This window comes from Gouania willdenowi, chromosome 24 (genome assembly GCF_900634775.1).
Source record: "Gouania willdenowi chromosome 24, fGouWil2.1, whole genome shotgun sequence".
Lineage (NCBI taxonomy): Eukaryota > Metazoa > Chordata > Actinopteri > Blenniiformes > Gobiesocidae > Gouania > Gouania willdenowi.
In genome coordinates, this window is record NC_041066.1 from 4,329,595 (window position 1) to 4,350,450 (window position 20,856).

Genomic DNA, 20,856 nt, shown 5'->3' on the forward strand with positions numbered 1-20,856 from the left:
TTACAGCTTTTAAGTTTGTTTTATTTATTCATCTGAAACAATTTTTACTGAAGAAAAAAACACTGGGATAAATTCCGAGAGAAGTAAGTCAACACTGTTTACCGATCCTAAGAGAACCTAACACTCTTAAATAACATACAGTAAGTTTTTCAGTCACATCTTACAGCAAACATTTTTGAAAGCGAAAGTGTAGCTAGTAATGAAGGAATAGGGTTAACACAGCACAGCAATGATCATGCAAGGAGTCAGTGAGGAACTACAGTCTGTGACATGTCAGTCATCTCAGGACTTTTTCACAACATGTTTACAGGGGAACGCATGCACAGTAACAGCAGCATTAACACAGCAGAACACTGAGCCATGCACACTGAGCTACTGAATGCTTTACTGACTACAACAGAACAAAAGTCAAGCAAAGCATAAGGATGTGAGTGAGCAGATGAACACACTTATTTTTCAGTCAAAGTCTCTGTTGACAAGCACCAGCGGAGCCACCAGTGTCCACATATAGAGGGCGATGCAAATCCAGCTGGAGGAGATCTTGACCCACACAGACGGCCACTTACTGGTCATGACTTCATAACTGGAGTCAGGGCTGCAAACAGAGAATATCGACAGTCAATTTCTGATTGTATGCTAACATTTTAATAACATGCTTTGTCACACAGCAGCACAACCTGTAGAAATTGTGTGGACTAATTTGAGAAAAATTGCAGGATCTCAACAGTTTGAGATTAAAAATGACAATTGGTTTTATACATAAGGGTGACATTACGCTGTTATTAGCATGAATAAGGTGTCATGAAGGCTATCATTAAGTGTTTGCTAAATTTCACTAAATTATGACACCTTTGGAGCTATGTTGGCATATCTAGTGGGATTAGGGTTAAGGTTTGGGGCTAGGGCAAAGATGGGCAACTGTTATCGCAGCAGGGCCACAAAAATGTGATTGTCTGATCCGAGGGCAACATTATCAACGTTCATGCTGCCACCATCAAGTCTAACGACCAATCTGAGCATTGACACAGGAAAGAACAAAGGGTTTTGTTGTTTGTTGTCTTTTCGTGTAGCTTTTTCTGAGTTTTCAGTCATTTAGTCATGGGTTTTTGGAGTAATTTTGTGGATTAATCTGTCATTGTGTTGTGTTTTTGTTTGTTTTTTTCTTGTGTGTTATGTTTGCATTGTTTATTGTCAATCTATATATAATCTATTAAAGTTTTTCAGTATTCATTGTGTTGTATGCAATTGTGTGAGCATTGTGTGTTAGTTGTATATGTGTCATTGTTTGTCTGATATCCCTTTGTGTGTATTATGAGTCTTTGTGTTGTGTTTTTGTTGTTGCTGTGTATATTTTTGTTGACATTATGTTGGGCTTCATATTATTTCCAATTCCTTGAATTACAATTTTTGATGGATTTGTCTTGGGGGCTGCCCAGAATCAGACCAAGGGCCTCATGTGGCCCCGGGCCGCCATTTGCCCATGTCTGGGTTAGGGTAATGAACGACACTTCATGACACCTCATTCATGCTAATGACAGGTGTCATGTCATAATAATGACAGCGTAATGTCAACCTCATGTATAAAACGTCAAGTAAAGTCGTGATATAAGCACAGGAGAACGTCATTTTGTAGATTACTGTAGGTCTTTTCTTTGAAGCTCATGTGTGATGAAGGTGTGAGCAGCTTAGCACAGCCTACCTGTACCAGTTGGTGAGAGTCATCATGATGTAGAGTGAAGCCAGGAACAGCATGAAGTGGAAGAAGGAGTAGGAGTAGGTGACGCCGTCCTTCTCGTTGTCCACCGCTCTGTTGTGGTTGCCAGTTTCCTCAAAGCTGTCTGACTGAGGAGCATCTTCAATCAGGGCCGACTGGTCCGAGGTGAGAGTCAATTTGTTGACCTGCGCGGTGGAGGAGTTACGGATGCTGAAGAGAAAACAAGAGGAAGAAAGAACTATAAACATGTCCGCTGGTTGTTCACAGACTGATGTGCAGGGCAGGCACCCACCTCGAGTACAGAACACACATCAGGAAAAGGATTAATCCCACAATCCCCTGGGCGTCCCACCACTGAACCATTTCACCGTGAGAGGCGGGGCTGGTGCTGTTGAGCCCAATGATTGCGAGGAGGCTGGGGTTACACTTGCGGTCTGTGGAACAGCAGTGAAGTATAGCAGGTCAGTTCAAGTCCACAGCAACCACACAGTAGCAGAATTAATGTGAACTTACCAGGCTCATTGGTCATGGCAGACCAGGTGAGGTACATGGTGTACAGGGTCACCAGGGAGGACTGCAGCAGACCAGACCGGGGCTGTGACTCCTTTAAACACAACATATCCATCACACATCTCATGCGTGTTTAGAAAAATTCTCAAATTCCGTTTCAGGGTTTCACCATTTCCATGCTTTTGAACGGAATTATGGAAAGAACTGGACATATTTGTCTGTTTGTCACACTTTCTACTCATTCAATCACCTGTTTTAAAATGAAAAATAGCAAGTAAATATATGATATTGTCCCAAAATCTGCATGTGAGGCATTTCAGTGTCATGTTTGCGTCCAATTTAAATTTTTTAGGGAATGAATTAAAAAAAGCAAACCAAAAATTTGCCAGATTACTTTCTTTTTTAGAATATAAATTTGGTTTTTCCATCAGTTTTAATTACTGAAAACTGGAGTTGTTAAACAGAATGTAAATCTGATGACATTTTTTCATAGTTTATCCGTGTATATCTAAAAATGGTGGGTTGATCAATAAGTCGTTAGCAGAAGAGAAAAAATGTGAACCTGGATCTGAGGCAGGACTGAGACAACTGAAGCAGCCAGGCAGAGGAGCAGGTTGATGCTGATGAACACCTTGTTCTCAGTACAACCATCTGAGTGGGTGTAGTAGACGTAGAACAGGACCAGAGACACCAGAGACAGCAGGTAGTTGATGGTAGTGACTGACAGCAGAGCTGGAAACATAAATTCCCTCATGAGATCCAGCACTACATCACCACACAGAGAAACACGGGCTGCCAAGCTTTGATTATGTCACCACTGCTTTTTGTGGCTTAACCTTCACTCATAAAATTTTCAGTGGCACAAATTAAAGTGAGCGATCATGTCAGATAAAAACAAGCGTCTGCTCTGATGAACAAACACTGCCGTCGTACCTGCATACCAGCAGCGAGAGTTCCCCTCCTCCATCTTTTCCACCCAGGACTCGTTCCAGGAATGAGCAAAGTCGATAAGCAGGACAAGCTGGATGAGGATGAAGCAAAAAGCTCCTGCCATGCCCACGTAGAACCACACTGTGACACACAAAAGAGGGGTCACAAAACACAGCCATACCCACAAGCTGCTGCATTAGCTGTACACACTGCTGTACCTGTGGTGAAGGGACCCTCAGTGATGAAGAACGATCCGATAGTTATGGCAACTGCAGCAGCAAACTTGAAGAACCAAAACCTGAAAAATCAAATGAGAGTCTGAGCCAAACATGTTCAGCTCAGCTGTCCTCTTACCTGGACATGGGCCACATGCAGCCCCCACAGCACATGCACAAAATGAATAATGACTCAAAAAACAAACTAAATGACAGAAAAATAATACATTTTATGTGTATCAAAAGTACACAAACAGCTACAAAAATGACTCAAAACACAAAATCCCAAAAAACCTATACAAATAATCACTAAAAACACACAAAAAGTTAACAAAAAAAGCAGAAAAATATACAAAAATGAATCCCAAAATCACCAAAAAATGACATCAATTAACTCTAATAACACAAAAAATGCAAGGAAAATATACATTTGACTTCAAAAACACACAAAACAACAACACAGACAAATAACAATAACAATGACACTATAAACCAAAAAAATGGAAAGAAAAAAAATACACATTAACAGAAAAATATACAAAACCAAAATCACACACAAACCCTTTATTCGTTCCTGCACTAATGCTCAGATTGGTCATGAATGCTGATAATGTGGCCCTTAGATCAGTTTTGTGGCCCCTGCTGTGATAAATGTTGCTCATCTCTGCTCTTACCTCTGAAGTGACACAAGATCATCTTAGTCTTTTAAAACAACTTCCATCAGCCCTCCCTCCTAGTGCACCACCCCTTTACATACACACACCCACGGTCTGTTTCTCTTGTTTCTGTTACGTCTCCTTTAGGGATGGGAATTGAAAAGAATTTAGCGATTCCAATTCCATTATCGATACTGCTTATCGATTCAAGTCCTTACTGATTATCTTATCGATTCTCATTGGGTGAGGGAATTAAATAATATAAATTTCATTGTTTGCTTTAATTCTTTATTATCTTGTCTTTGTCTCTTTAATTTCCTGCAGGGATATCATCTCTCTTTTAATCCACCAGGTATAGATTGTTTTAACTGGATAATAATATATACAAAAGCTCTGTAAAAAAATTGATGAATTATTATTATTATTATTACAACATATGACACATTTTGGCTACAAACATTTTAGAATATTTACAGTGCTCCTTTTGAACTTGAACATCTTAATCCAAAACTAATTCAGACTTAAAACAATTAATTCTACTGTAAAAAAGAACATATTAACCAAAAATACAGCTGCACTTATTGTTATGTATTTAAACGGTAAAGCTTTAGTTTAGCCTTTGTTTACATTTCAATAAATGGACCTTCAGAGACACCGTCCCCGTTGTTACATGTGACGTCATCAGCTGTGTGTGAACCAGTCCGTCTCCTGTGTCTGATTACCTGTTATGAGGACATAAACTGGTGACGAGGTGTGTGTTTTTGTGGAAATTTGTTGTTTTCGGAAGAAAAGTCCGTGCAAGAAGCAACTTTTACGCAAGTGTACAGAACCCGGAAGTGACTAGCGTAGCAACAGAGACGCTACAAACAGAGCACGGAGGACAGCACAGCACGGGTCTAGAAGGTGCATTCTCTGTGGTGGACAGCAAACAACTATATAGTGGAAGGAGCTTCACTTGGTGCTAGCATTGATGCTAGTATAAACACACAATATACAGAACCTGGAGGAGTTTATCGTTACGTATTTGCGATGTAAAAGGAATCGGAATGCAGAATTACCAGGCAAGCAAACAAACGATTCCTAGGAATTGGATTACTAGGAACTGGTTCTCAGAAAGAACCGGTTTTCAATTCCCATCCCTAGTCTCCTTTTCTCTCTGTGACTGTAGCACGGCTCTTAACTTCTTACCCATTGTGCACTGCAGCCCTGGGGTCCTGGCTGCTCTTAACTTTGATCATAAGAACTGAGAAGAGCAGAAAGAACATGGCCATCCCGAAGCACACGCGATAAACAGCTTTGTAGCCGACCAGCACGTCACAGTTCACATGACCCTCTATGCCCGGGAGCGACGAACCAGCCCCTCCTTCACAGAAACCTGGAATCTGCAACAAGAAGGAACATGAAGATGGAAACAATCCTCCAACACAGATAAGGGTGACACACCAACAGCTGAGCAGAGTAAAATAAGACCTAAATCACATTAATAGAAACATGTTTCTTTTAGGAACGATGACAGTATTTAATGATTTATGGAGTGAGAAAAAGATTCTCAACTATGTCAACACAATGAAACAAGTTTGAAGCAGGCTTTGTCCAATGCTTAGAGTTATTATGTAAATGTTCGTTGATCAGTAATTCTGAAAATGTGTAAATTTTTCTTTCTCAACTGAGAAAGTTTAATGGTGATATCAAGTAGTTAAAATGTCTCCCCAAGTCCTGTGAGGTGCCTCACTAGTTTAATGTATGTTAGAGTTGTTTTTTATGTTATTGAAATATATTTGATTTACAAATACAAATATGTCGACCGTTCTGTCAAATTCTATCTTTATAACAGCAAAAAAAAAAATGCAAATGCTTTACAAACTAAATATTTAGTTGGTTATTGGTCCCTCTAAAAAAAAAAAAACTATTTTAAAGCTTTGATAAAAATTATAGTTACAGTTCATATTGTCATTTTCTTACCCAGACTGTTTTAAACCCATTGTGCTGCTCGACTGTCATAGTTTCTATTCACACCTTCATTCTAGTGATTTGTTATGATTGCACTGTATTATTGGGTTGGTCCAAATGCCATTTAAAACATCTCTAATGTAATTAGATATGATGAATAAAATACTATTGTACATCATTGTACACACAAGTGGCTCGAGGAAATTTGAACTCAGTTCAAATAATAATTAATAAATCACATTAATCAGGGTGACCAAATATCTGGGTTTTTATAATACAGAAGAGGTTTTAGCCTCCTCAAAAAGTTGATATATATGCATTTGTTTGTTGATCTACTTGGAAAGAATTGAGTTGTTTTTTAGTTTGATTTCTGGGAGGCATTTATTTCCAATATTTGATCAAAAAAAAATTAGATTTTAAGTTATTTTTGAGATTTGTTAAGGACAGATTAGTTCATGAATGATAAAGATGCATCTCATCTCAAATTTCTGATTGTTTTGTCATTATAGAGCAGGGGTGTCAAACTCATTTTAGTTCAAGGGCCAAATAAGTAGTGGGCTGCAGAATTTAGGTGGGAAAATTAGTAATTTATTCATTATTTAGCATAAATTATAAAATATGTACTGGCATTGCAAATATTAAAGTAATGACTGACAAATATTAGTCCCTGCAGGGTCTTCACTTTCAAATTATTTGATTTTCTGGTCAATTTTTATGTAATTTGGGTAAGTTTTGATGAATAATTTGAAGAAAATTGAAGGATTTGGGACTGCTATCATGTGATATAATCATGGGAAAACATGAGCCCTGCTAATATTGTAGACTTTCACTGAATTTGTGTATTATTTTACACAATAGTTCATGGTTTATCTGACTTTTTTGCTTTCTGCTGCAGCCCAAATTGAATGCTCTAAAGGGCCGGATTTGGCCCCGGGGCCTTGTGTTTGACACGTGTGTTATGAAGCGATTTTATTATTTTAAAAGACCTGAAATCTAGATAAGTGTCCTCTTTTTTGGAAATCCAAATATGTTCACCTTAAATGATTCAAACCATAATGCACTTTGTTTTTATGTAAATATTACACATGGAATAATTGTCTATGTTATGATTTTGTTTATTCAAGAAATGTCAGGAGATTTTATTTGATGACATGTTTCGACTGTCAACTGCCAGTCTTCCTCAGAGGTGATTGCTTTGATGTATCCCTACTAGTTATCTCATAAGGAAAGCAACAAAGCATTTTCTGATGGCTTTCATGTTTTATGAGTTCATTCTAGGCGTGGCCAACCGGAGAGTTCACCCAGGAAGTCCACGCCCCCTGTTACCCAATGTTCTCTGGAGAAAAATGTCCCAGGTGTGGGAGAGTAAAAATGTTCCCTTGTTCCTGTTGATGTTAAAGCTCTGCTACCAATGGCCTCCTTGATCCAGCGTTTGTGTTTATTTCTTCATAAGGACACATGAAAGCCATCAAAAAAATCAGACGCTTTCTTTATGAGAGAACTCGTAGGGATACATCAAAGCAATCACCTCTGAGGAAGACTGGCAGTTGATAGTCGAAACATATCAGGAGATAAAATTTCCTGAAAAACCTTATCTGAATAAACCAAACCTTAACATATATTTTAAAAAAGAAGACAAAATGATCTTGCTGGAATTAGAATAATGATTATTTGACTTCCTTAAATTGTAGTAAAAGCCTTAGGAACGGCGACTGCTTTTGGCATGGATATATTTGTGATTGCATTAGTGTCAATGAAAGCACTCATTAACAGTTAATTAAAAATATATCCTCACTAGGGATGGACCGAACTGGCGATTTTCTTTGAGACGATATTTGGAGCCGATACTACTTTTGCTTCCTCAATTTACATCAGAAAAACTACACAATGATGATAACAAATGGTATGACTCTCGATTTTTAAAAAAGGAACATTTATTGAAATTAACAAAGGTGTGGTAAAACGACACAAAGTAAAAAATATTTAACAAATATTAAAAACAGGTGATGTAGAACAAGAACAAGTAAAAAATATTTCTGCTCTCTGGAAATAATGCGAATCGGCGAACACAGCAGCCCCCATCGGCGAACGCCCATACACGTAAAAAAGGCAAAACATCGGTCTGCCAATGTATCGGTCTCTCACCAATCATCACCATATGGTTTGAATGTGCACCTACAGCGTGTACTAGCATACATTTCATGGCTGTAAAACAATGTGGCTACGGTGGATATAATTTTCATTTAGGCAATGTGCACCTTTTTCAGCTGTTCCTCCATTCCAGGCATTAGCATCACACAGGCCACTGCCACTCCCAGCATCAGGAACAGGGCGTAGATGAGGCGGGTCACTGTGGAGCTGTTTCCACTGGGGCAGCATCTGCACAGCAGGCAGGGAGCACTACCGCACAGACACGGAATCTGCAACACACACACACACGCACAAAATGTGAAAAATATAGATAGGTCTACAGATCGACACATAATATTTTTTTCCCAACTCAGAGGGAAATCTTCTCATTACTGAATCAGCACAACAAAGAAATGAAAAGAAACAGAAACACAAATATTACAATAATAATGTAATAATTCATAAACAAACTAGCCACATCCAAAACAAACGCTTTTCTTAATTACACTGCACATTAGGCTCAGCCGGTGACGTCACTGGAAATGCGCAATACCGGAGTCTAAAAATATAAGTGACAGTCGGCCAAAAAATATCAGTCATGGAAACCTTAAAATCCGTGTTTGACATCGATTGTCACGAACATTAATAAGAGACGAAATTAGAAGTCCGTCACCGATTAAAACTGTTACCAGTAGAATCAAAACACCGTCTGTTCGGGGCTGTTGTTGTTATTGCGCAGTCATGTTACCGTTTAAAAGCTACCAAATGATGAAACTAAACAAGGCAAAAAAGAAATTGACCAGAGTGGAGGGATACTCACCCAGCTCGCCATAGAGCACAGTCCCAGCACAGCTCCCATCTCTGTGGGCGTCGATCTTTATCCTTGTTCGAAGCTTTGTTGGTCGATGTTTACCGAGAATATGGACGGCGCTTGTTGTCTTCTCCCCGTCAGTGTGGAAGTAGCTGCACACGCACTGCACTGCACTGCCCCCTGCTGGACTGGAGCCGGAACAGACTGGCTGTGTTTGAAATCGCGCAGTATGTATTTATTTTATTTTATTTTATTGAACAATTCAAAATCACAAATATATCAACTTGTTACAGCTTCAGAAGCAAGAACATAATATAAACAAACATTTAAAGCAAAAGACGGTACAATAAAGAAAAAAGAGCTGGGCATAAAAAAATATATAAACTTGTGAATAATAATGAAAGCATAGGCACAGAGGAGATCAGGGCCAAACACAGCAGCAAATAGGCAGTTTGTAAACAAATGCACATAAACACATCCACATACAAACACACCTAGTATGTAGTGCATCCCGGAAGTTGGAAATAAAGTCAAATATTTACGGAAGATATTGACGGGCAATTCGAATCTATTGATTCCGAGAGATATAACTGGGATTTTAGGTAATTTGTCGTCAATAACTGCATGATTTACAATATTTATACCGTCATATGCTATTAATGTATTATTAAATAATAATTGGTTCATAATGCACACGTTATTGGGTTAAGATGCACTGATAATAAAAAATAATATCTAATATGATTATTTAAACATCTTACCATTCAAAAGTACATCACAAACTGTCTATTCCACTCTAGCTCTATTGGTTGTAATTTTGTGTGGGTTTTTTTTTTTTTTTTGCTGTTGTTTTGTGTATTTTTCTGTCATTTTGTGGGTTTACTTTGGGGAGCACATAAAGTTTGATCATGTCTGATCTGAACATATTTGGGCAGTGGCGATACGGCCCTTCAGACTTTCAAATTGACCCACGAGAAAGTAAAAATGACAGAGAAAGCATGAATCATTGCATAAATGACCAACTAATTCAGTTGTAGATATCACAGTAGTCCCTCCAAATTCACAAATACAAATAAACTCCACACTATTTACAGGAGCTCACAATTTTCCTCAGCTTTTATCATGACTGTCGTCATATTTAATCACAAATTGTGAAAAACATCCAATTTATTCCAACATCCTGCAATTTCTCTCAAACAACTCCACAAGATTCCACTAAAAGTTACACACAAAATCAAGGAATTTGGACATGTAGTGTTAACCTAAAACGACAAACGCGAACATTGATGTAAAAAGAAAAGAAAAAAAGGTTGACCTTCTGTTTTATACCAAATGTCACCAGAGCTGGCCATGTTTTCACATTCCTACAACTTTAAAAATCAGACCTCAAACACACATGGAAAGGAAGCAGAGACTGTGATACTAACCTGTCTTAAGAACACCATGCTGCAGTCTGTATGTTTTAATCACTGACTGATTTTATTAGAAAAATAACAGAGTGACTGTGATTTACATGGAAGTGTTTGCATATGCATCATCAGTACCTCCCAATTTATTCAACTGCAAACGTTCACAATCATTTCAGAAACATGTCCAACTTCAAACAGGATGCGACATGGCTTCACTGTCCCAGCCGCTGCTGACAGGCGCTGTACTGCTGCAGGGCACCCAAAAACTCCTCATATAAGACGTCTCTGTGCGAGGGCAGGGAGCTGAAAGCAAACACACACGTCACACTCAGAATGCATCACAAGCTGGGTTTCCATTACAGATTTTTCGCAAGATAATAAGCGATATTTCTTAATGTCAACAAAGAATAATTGCGCTTTGAACGTGTTTCCTTTGAAGGTTGTTTTGGGCAGGAGCCTTGTAACCATAGGCAGAGTTTGAGATTTTTGCAGGCGGTCAAAAGAAAAAATTGAATTTTATATATATACCGTCTCGAGATTCGCGCGAGCCACAATGTGTGTAACATATACAATAATGCAAATTTGATTAGTAACATGTACAGCAACATGATGTTGGCTACAAAAATTTGCGGGTGGGACAATGGCAAACTCTACGTATGCTCGTAATTATATGTATGCTCGTAATTCCTGGAAAATCTCATCCTTTGGTGGGACTTTGGTGCTGGAAGAGTGATGCTCCAAACCTCCTCATAACACTCTGCATACCTTTGTTGTTTGCTGTCTAATAAGGCAGGTACAGCACATTCTGTGACGTGTAATTTTGGAAAGTGTTTGCATAGTGTTTTTGCGATGCATTTCAATATCAAAACGTCTGAAATTCCTCCTCATTTAAGTGTAAAAACTTTTCCGTGATATTTGAGTGTTTTCACAAAATTCAGGTGTTTCCATTATTATTTTTTTTATTGCACTATTTAGTGCATTGTCAAATGTAATGGAAACCCAGCTAATATCATTCAAGGATGTTCTTCAATGAAAACCTCATTCTGCTTCCTTTGGCCTTTCTTCACGAGTCTTAAATCTATCAGTGACACTGATTGGTTCATTGGAATTACAGCAACTCTGCACTCAAGTGATACGTTGGTAAAGTGTCTGCTATAAAAGCAACTTACATGAATTCAGTGAGTCTAATGTGCCAAGGAAGGAAACCCAACGTGCTGTTTACAAGACCGAACTTCACCACCAGATCAGGGTCGGGAATATTCTTTGACTCTGGAATAAAACAAGCAGAAACACAGCAGGACCATTCCAAAGAGTTAAAAAGAAGGAACATAATCATGTTGAAGAGTGCACAGACCAGTGTGACTCACTGCCTCCTTCCTGACTCATGGTCGTGGGTTCTCTGATATAAAAATGTGAGTGATAGAGATTGTGAGTAAATACGGAGGGATTAGTGGTGCCTCTTATGACTGAATACCCTCCTATAAACTGTATACCTTAGCTGTTTTCATGTGCCTGTGAAACCTGACTTTTAATATTTTAACTAACAGCTACATGCCAGCCAACTCTAGATCTGAGTTTCTATGACCATTTACAGGGAAGTAATGCTATATATTTCAGAAAGACTAGTCTCTAAGCATGAATATACAAAAGAGATCAGAGCTGGGCAATAGTCCTGAAAAATGTATCATGATATAAGTGTTTCATATCCGGCAATATCAATAATTATTGATTACATTTTTTATGTATTCAAAATAAAGACCAGAAGACAAAAGGCCAAATTTAAATACTTTTATTTTAAACGTAATCTTTAACATAGAAAAATAGGTCAACAAAACTTTGGGAAAAAAACTGAGAAACCTCAATTAACAAAATTAACTGTTAAATGTACAAATATAGACATTAAATGAACGCTTTATCAAAGAAAATGTGCAACACATTTTGTAAATAATCAGTGCACACCTGAGGTAGAACTAACATGTGACAAGAAACAAACAGCAGGGTATGAAATTAAGCAAATATTATGGGGGCAATTTTGGCATTTATTTCCTCATTTATAATGAAATTATTTTCTAGGAAGAAAAAAAAAACAAAGCATATGAAAAAGAAAAATAACTCCAATAGTGTTTTTACTGTTTAATATACACCACTGCTGCTGATTCTTGTTTACTTTATATCTAATAATACATTACATAAAGATATGATTGGAAAATATCTCTAATTTCCTCTAATTAAACAAGATCAGGCTGTTGATTTAATCATTAATTACCTAGAGCAGTACTAACAGGATATTTAGTAAGGATGGGCGATATGGACTAAAAAAATGATCCCGATAATTTCTGGTATTTATCACGATAACCATAAACATCACGATAAATAAAAAACTATAAATAAAAAAAACTATTCCCAACTTAAAGTGTAAACAGGTTCCTTACAAACACAAATACATTTTAATACATCGACCCATTAAAAAAAATCTAGAATAGCTGCTGACTCAAAGAGCTGCTGATATTTTATGGAATATATCAGTGCATGTGGATCACTCTATTAGTGTTAATGTACGAAGTTGATTTATTTCCTCACATAAAATGAAATTATTTTCTAAAAAAAAAAAAAAAAGCACATGAAAAGCACAAATAACTCAATCAGTGTTTTTACTGTTGCTGAATCTTGTTTTATTCATCTTATGAGTTACATAAAGTTATGGTTAATAAATAACTCTGATTTCCTATAATTAAACCAGATCAAGTTGATGATTTCATCTTTCAGTATATTTAGGTGTAATAATCTTAATAGTTACATTAGTCTAATGGGACCAGCTTTGTCTGTGAACACGTGAAATAGAATAGAATGGCCTACTCGTTGTTCCATTTGTCTCTAAAAGTAGTATAGGAGGAAGAGCTTTCAGTTATCAGGCCCCACTTCTCTGGAACCAACCAACCACGGTTCGGGGGGCAGACACCCTCTCTACCTTTAAGGTTAGGCTCAAAACATTCCTCTTTGGTAAAGCTTTTAGTTAGGAACCAGCTCATAGCTCATAATTAAGATGCAATAGGCATAGACTGCCGGGGGGGGAGGGGGCCTGGCATGCTCGGTTGGAGAGAGGTTGGAGAGGGCGTTAAGAGAGAGGTCATTTAGGTTATAGAGGGACCGGAGAGGGTCCCATTCCTCTCTCTAACACTCCCTCTATGTCTGCTTCTTCCCTTGTGTGTTTGCTCCTGTACTCCTTCTGGCTTTTGTCTTGCAGGTCCGTGGGATCCTTAGTGTGAAGTTACAGAGTCTCAACAACTCTGTCTCCACCCTTTCCTCTGCACACACCCAACACAGCATAACGTGGATGGCTGTTCATCATAGGAATGGGATCCACACAAGGTTCCTGCTGCTTAACAGAAGGTTTTCCTTGCCGCCATGATGAATTCATGTTGGGTGTGGGGTACATATGTATGTGTATATACGTATATATGCATATGTGTGTATCCATAAAATGAAGAGTCCGTCCTTAAGACTGCTCTACTGTAAAGTGTCTTGAGATACCATTGGTTATGATTTGGCGCTATACAAAAAAGATTGATTGATTGAGATTGAATTAAAAAATATTGCTTTTCACAAGTTTAAACAGATGCATAGTGAAATTATTATTTATGCCAACATTTATTTCACACAGCGTGTGACATGTTTAGCTTTTATCCTTCCATACAAGTGTTAAATCTGACCATGAACAAATCAATGGCTCTTTGTGATTTTATGACAGTAAGACGTGTTCATTTTATTTGGCTTATTCCTTATGTGGAGTGGTTAGCGTTAGCTCTGTGTATCGGTGTGTTAGCTTAGCATAGTTAGCTTTAATTGAGTTTCCAGTCAATAATCGTTGCTAATCGTGTTCATCTCTGTCCCCGTGTTTGTGGAACTTTGGGTGGATCTGACGGAGCAACTTGAATCGGTTCCCTTTATTGGATGGTTATCTGGTCTTAACCAAGTAGCGGTCCATGATGTATCGCAGCCCGGGAGCTTCAGGTAGCCGTGACGAGCACCACTGTCTGTGGGTGCGAGAGCTGAGGGCAGGAGGCGTGGTGCACACCGCGACCGCGAAGGATACGCTGAGGAGCTCCCGTAAACAGCATTCCGCTCCGGAGAATAATAAGTTGAAAACATACAGGGGCAGTTTTGGCCTGTGGAACAAGGATTTTATGGGCATTCTTGGCTAAATTGAGGGACAAATGGTCCGTGGCCCTCGCTAATTTCCGACATGGGAATTTATCGTTTATATCGTGGGATGACAAATTCTTACCAGAGAGAATATTTTTGACGATAAATCATAAATGATAAAATATCGCACATTACTAATATTTAGGTGTACTAATAGTTACATTACTGTCTAAAGGGGCCAGCTTTTTCTTGTGATCATGTGAAGTCTTCCATCTATCAATCTATCTATAAAACAATAGATCTGTGTCTGTGTGTGTTTCAAATAACTTAGCGCATCAAGATCAGACAAACCTGAGAGTTTCAACATGGCTGCAGCATGGTTCAAGGGTGTGCAACGGTGAGTGTTTACAAGGTCAGTTTAAAGAGGAGTGTGTATGTCTGTAATTCAGAATTAAATTTGCATTAGGAATTGAGTGTTTACAAGGTCAGTTTAAAGAGGTAGGTGTGTGTGTGTGTGTGTGTGTGTGTGTGTGTGTGTGTGTGTGTGTGTGTGTGTGTCGCGACAGCGCACACTTTCCTCGGGTCATCATTTCAGTCCTTGGGTCAAGGGTTGTTTCTAATGGAGTTCAGTGAAATTATCAAACATTCTATCGCACATATTTTCTATTGATATTGATTACATTTCTATCGCGATATGTATAGTTTTATATTATTTTTATAGTTTTTCATGCTTCCTACTACACCTTCAAGAAGATCAACAGATTTACAAAAAAAGCTCAAAATAACAAATGAATGAAAATATTTCAACACACGACCAAACTTTTTTGCACAAGTGTTAGAATTGTGTCTAAGTTGCTTGGATTGTGTGATTAAACTTGTTTTTTTCTCAGTTTTAGTCCAAATTTAGTCAGGACTACTACAGTTATAGTCTAGTTTAAGCCAACTAAATAGATATAGTTGACTAAAATATGAAGCATATTTTCTTTAAGATTAATTTACCTCATCAACCTGATGTGGAATGGTATTAATGTTTGTAAACACACAGACAGATTCAATTATATCAATTAGTAAAATCACATGACCACATGAGTTCTGATTGGATTTAGTCCCATGTGACGAAATTAAAATTTAGTTTTTATTAGTTCACAAAAATATCTATATATTTTTATATTGTTTTGGTCCACATGTACTTTTTTTAAAATTACTATTATAAAACTTGAGATGATGAAAACTATGACGAAATTTTTTTGTCAAAAAATTGAACACTATTGCGAGCCGAGCACTACACAATACTTAAGTCTAAATGACCCACTAAATCAGAGCGATGGATAGAAGATGCCAGTGTGGTACCTCTGAGGAGTATGTCGAGCACAGAGACACTGATGTCTTTGGAGCTCCTCTCTCTGTTCTCCACAGAGCGACAGATCTGCTGCGCTGCTTCCACAATGCTCTGCTTTCCATCCTCAGGAGACAACACTTTCACAGTGGACCTACACGACAACACTAACACACAAAGAGCCACACATCAGACATATTTTTGTGGATTATTAACATTTTATGTTAACTAGGGCTGGGCCATATATCGAGTTTGGCGATATAGAAAATTACAATATTGCCTATATCAAAATATATATATAATCTATAGCTCATTTTGTATTAAAAGATGTTTTTAGGAGTTGTTCCTTTCACTACTTCTCAGAACAGCATGAAAAGCACAGTTAGATGGATTTCTGAGTAAGTCCTAACTCAGACCTTCCCCTAAACAAGCAACACTGCAGAACTCACTCACACATGCTGTCCCTGCAATGTGTGAATTTCCCCTCTGGGGATCAATAAAGGTGTATCCTATTCTTTCTTTCTAAAAATGGCCATATACAAAATAAATTTGTATAATTTCACTCTGAATATGTCATTGCTGAGCTCTAATCCGGATAACAGTAATACAGGGGATTCATGTTTTCCTCACACATTTCAATATGATAAGTTTTCCGTTGATAATGTCAGATTTCTTGCAGGGAATAGAGAATTCACTAAGTATTATAGTCCACAGTGTGGGAATTTCTTGTGTTTTAAGTAGCTTTTGTTCCCATTTCTAGCAAAAAATAAACAGACAAAAAGGATTTGTTATTCTGTCAACAACACTGAGCATAAACAAATTCAGCATCTTTCAGTAAAATAAGAATGTACTGCCAAAGCCACTGAAAATAGAAATGTCTGACATGTTTAAATAGTTGTTGTTACATTACTACCTTTATTATTACCATTTTGAGGCTTGTTACTGCTCAGGAACTCCACACTGTACTTGGATCCTTCTCCACCCAGCAGTTCTTCTTGCTTTCTAACGATCTCTTCCAGCACACGAGAGTTGTTCTTCTGAAGAAAGCCTGAATAAGTGACAAACAAAGGATGTCAGCAGCATCCATCGTCCATTCCAATAGAATATCCATCTTTAATCCCCATTACCCTGAACTGGAATGGATAATTATTACTTCCCCATACTCAGGGTGTCAAACTCCAGCAAAGTTCAGGACCTGCTCACACTGATGTGCCAACCAGGATGGATATTTATGTAGATTAAACAAAATTAGTCTTTTTCAGTTTTATTATCAGAAATTACACATGCTGCTGGTAATAATAGACATACCCTTATTAAAATCCCAATTTAATGTAATGAAGAAAAAAAAATGTGGCCAAAATAAACCATTTCAGAAAATGTTCCGCTATTAATGTGATTAAGCTGCACAACTCCATTTAAAAAAAAAAAAAAACTGAAATCTTAGGAGTTGTGGCACTTTTTGACAGAATTTGCCCACTCTGCTCTGCAAAAATCCTCCAGATCTGTCCGATAGTGAGGGCATCTCTACGGCAAATTTTTAATAAGACTGAAGTCCAGCTTTCTGAGGGTTAAATCTTCTGGTGGAACTTTCGATGTATGGTGTGGGTTGTTGTGTAGAAAGTATTGAGCAACAATGGATTTGATGCACATTCAACAGCGTATTAACACCAATTTTAGCTATCACTGATTAATAAACATTAGTAAATATTATGTAACTGTTGTATTAACTTTTTGCTGTGTAAAACTTATGTGGCTCTGTGCTGTGCTTTCTGCATCATAAGATGACACTTTTAAATCTGCAGTAATAATTGCCAATTTACAACACTGGAAGAGTTGCACGTGTTCATTTTTAACGTTACTTTCCACCTTTCTTTTTTTAAGTTTACTGTTTGAGAATTGAGCAACATTATTTTTGATTTTTTTCTTTAACATTGTATTAAGTTTGCACAAGTTTGCCTTTTATTTATCAGTGGGTTTAGAGTCCGTATGTTGACAGTGACACTGATTAAAGTTTCTGAATTAGTAGTGTTTTGCTTCTTTGTCTTTAATCATATTTTGAGTATTAGAATAATTTGTATTATGTACAGTATATATAGCAACTATATCAATGTTCTTATTTCATATATCAACTGATAAATCGGTTATTGGAAGATACATTGAATATTGGTTTCTTAAAATCCCCAATATTGTTGGTAGTGGCCCTAAAAGTCACACATCGGTTGGGCTCTTATCTAAATCTTGTGTCTGACACAAATATATTGAATCCTTTGAGTTTACCAAAGGATTCAATATACCTAACCCAGAGACAAACTATACAACTCTTTTAATGTTTAGAGAATAAGACTTTTCACACTCTGGAAGGGTGCATGCGTGACCTGCGGGGGTCATAGGTCTGAGGTATAAAAATGTAAACATGACACTGTTTGTGCTATGCCCTGAGATTTTCAGATGACTTTTTGTACGACAAAGGTAAGCCTAATCTATCTGATATTCCAATATATTACAAGTGCAACACTCAGACTGCAGTCACTCACTTATACCAGCTTTCAACAAACATGTTTCATTAAATATTTGCACTTTTATTAGGTCGGGCTTCAGGACTCAAAACGCCACTTACTTTGTTCTTCTTGTTGTGTACACTAGTTAAAATCACTTCTCCTCCGTTATTCGTGAACGGATCGGCCAAAAATTTGGTCGGTATAATCTATGGATGTGTACGCATCTATGCTCCAAGCCCGATTTTTGATTTGTTTTTATTGGACGAGGAGTCGCAAAAAATAATATGCTTGGCATAATCTATAGTTAGTTGAATGTGTGAATAAAACTGATGAATATAAGTTATATATTATATTGTTTCATATTGTAAATTATAAATAAACATGAATTAATGGTAGTGGTACTGAGATGGTGAAAACATACAGAAGAACAAAATATACTGTGACCTGTGATCTGACCATTTTTTTGGCCTTTTATCATATTTAGTACTAGGGTTGTCCCGATCCGATATCAGCCTAAAAACGGATATCGAATTTTATCGGACTGCATCCAAAATCTCAGATAACTTTTTATTATTTTTGTCCCCGCCCTCAGTTGTTCCCACCATATACTGACAGTAAAAAATAACTGAAGTGAACTTGAATTGCTGACTATTGTTCTCTGTTTGAGTAACATCACTTCATCAAGCCTTTTCTAACATTCCACACTACAAAATATGTAGGATTCATGCTGATATCGTATCGATGTCGGTATTGGCCAACACATAAGGCTGCAATATCGGTATGGGATGTGAAAAAAGGTGTATCGGGACATCCCTATTTAGTATTGTACATTATACCGAGAAAACTTTATTTCTCCACTTGATGATGACTGTCTTCACTGTGTTCCATGTTACATTTAATTCCTTGGAAATTCTTTTGTACCTTTCACCAACTGATATCTTTGAACAATGAGATCCCTCTGATACTTTGGAAACTCTCTACGGACCATGGATTGTGCTGGAAGATGTGGCCACAAAAACGTCAGGAAAAGCCTACAAGAACAGCTTATTTGGAGTTAACTTTTGCAACCTCATTCTCTCAGTTTTTTTTTTTTTAACTTCACCTTCAGTTTCAGTTTGTTTTTCAATTGTATTGTACACATTAAAGGTGAAAAAAGTTGTGAAATTATTTATCTTGGCGTCATTTTTTTACATCACAAAAAGAGGTGTGTACACTTTTTTATATCCACTGTAAATAGACTGCCAGTTAAATATGTTAAAATGAAGAAAAAAAAAACACAATGACAAAAGTGGGATTCGAACCCACGTTAGGAGAAGGAAGGATCCTTGAGAGTGCCATCCTGGCACAGTGGAAAAAACACAGGCACATACGCTGATGTAGAAAAGGTCCGGAAAACGTCGGCAAAAATAATCAAAATCTCTGTCAGACTCGCTTCCTACACCGTCAACCATGGCGAGTTTATACCTCTTGTCAACTGAACCAGAGCCAGAGTGTGAAAAGCTTTGTGTGTGTGTGTGTGTGTGTGTGTGTGTGTGCGTGTGCGTGTGCGTGTGCGTGTGTGTGTTCTGTAAGACTACTTTAAAATAGTTTTTCCATGTTACGTTTGTGACGGGAACCATGTGTTAGGAACCGGTCTAGGAAGAAAATTGTTAGTTTGTGTGATGTAGACGTTACCGTGATGATCGTAGACGCTCACATATGATATGCCCACAGCCATACACCACACCACCAGCTTGGCTATGTCCGTATAACTGGGCTCTTCCTCTGCCACCAACAGGCCAATATGCACAGGCAACTTCTCCAGAGACCTGGTGTCACACAGCCACGGCGTCCGGCGGCACTTGGTCCGGGTTCCGTGTGCAGGGCTTCCGTTAGTATCGGGTTTGTCACTGAGCCTCCTCTGGTCAGAGAGCCCGATCAGAGCCACGGGGAGCAGCAGCACGGATACTGCCCGCTCCCACAACCGGCTCTTCCAGCTCCGACCACGGACTCGGAAATACGAGACAAGCGATCTGTTTAGGTGGACTACCATCAGTAAAATCCGCCACAGGAAGGTGTAGAACAGCGCCATGAGTGTAGCCATAAAATCTCCCTGCCACAGTATACAAAACAAACTGCTTCAAGTCACATCCGCTGCCGCAGCAACAGCCACTCAGTCGGCCGCCGCCATCTTTCCTGTGGATCAACCTCTGAACCATGAACCTCTGCATGGAGCTCCGCCATTGGACGAGAAAGCAGTGACGGATGAGATCGGTTATGAGCATGCGCACTACCGGAAAATGAATTTATGCTACTTCCGCTTAGCTTTTTTCTACTTCCGCCGTTCTGAGATAAACAATGTAATTTCAAAGCTAAGGTTCAAAGCTAATGTTATTTGACGAGTGCTGAATGGCTCCTTTTCAGTTTTTATTATTACATGTATTGAGTTTGTATTGTAAATATGTTTTATAATTTATTATATGCAGTTTTTATGATTACATGTATTGAGTTTGTATTAAAAATGTGTTTTATAATTTATTCAATGCAGTTTTTATTATTATTACTTGTATTCTGT

General features: G+C 37.9%; 2 protein-coding genes across 2 annotated transcripts; both read right to left on the reverse strand.

The window, feature by feature from the left end:
* serinc1 (serine incorporator 1) lies at positions 1–9,083 on the reverse strand. The gene is made up of 10 exons (XM_028439471.1): positions 8,926–9,083; positions 8,234–8,395; positions 5,214–5,407; positions 3,373–3,452; positions 3,158–3,295; positions 2,787–2,956; positions 2,228–2,318; positions 2,007–2,148; positions 1,700–1,924; positions 1–595 (listed from the first exon to the last, which is right to left on the reverse strand). Exons 1-10 carry the CDS (start codon positions 8,962–8,964, stop codon positions 457–459), a joined length of 1,380 nt encoding a protein of 459 aa, XP_028295272.1. The 5' UTR covers positions 8,965–9,083; the 3' UTR covers positions 1–456.
* Positions 9,084–9,731: 648 nt separating this feature from the next.
* On the reverse strand, positions 9,732–20,541 carry nus1 (NUS1 dehydrodolichyl diphosphate synthase subunit). The gene is made up of 5 exons (XM_028439472.1): positions 19,977–20,541; positions 16,730–16,852; positions 15,819–15,971; positions 11,495–11,594; positions 9,732–10,628 (listed from the first exon to the last, which is right to left on the reverse strand). Exons 1-5 carry the CDS (start codon positions 20,383–20,385, stop codon positions 10,538–10,540), a joined length of 876 nt encoding a protein of 291 aa, XP_028295273.1. The 5' UTR covers positions 20,386–20,541; the 3' UTR covers positions 9,732–10,537.
* Positions 20,542–20,856: the final 315 nt, after the last annotated feature.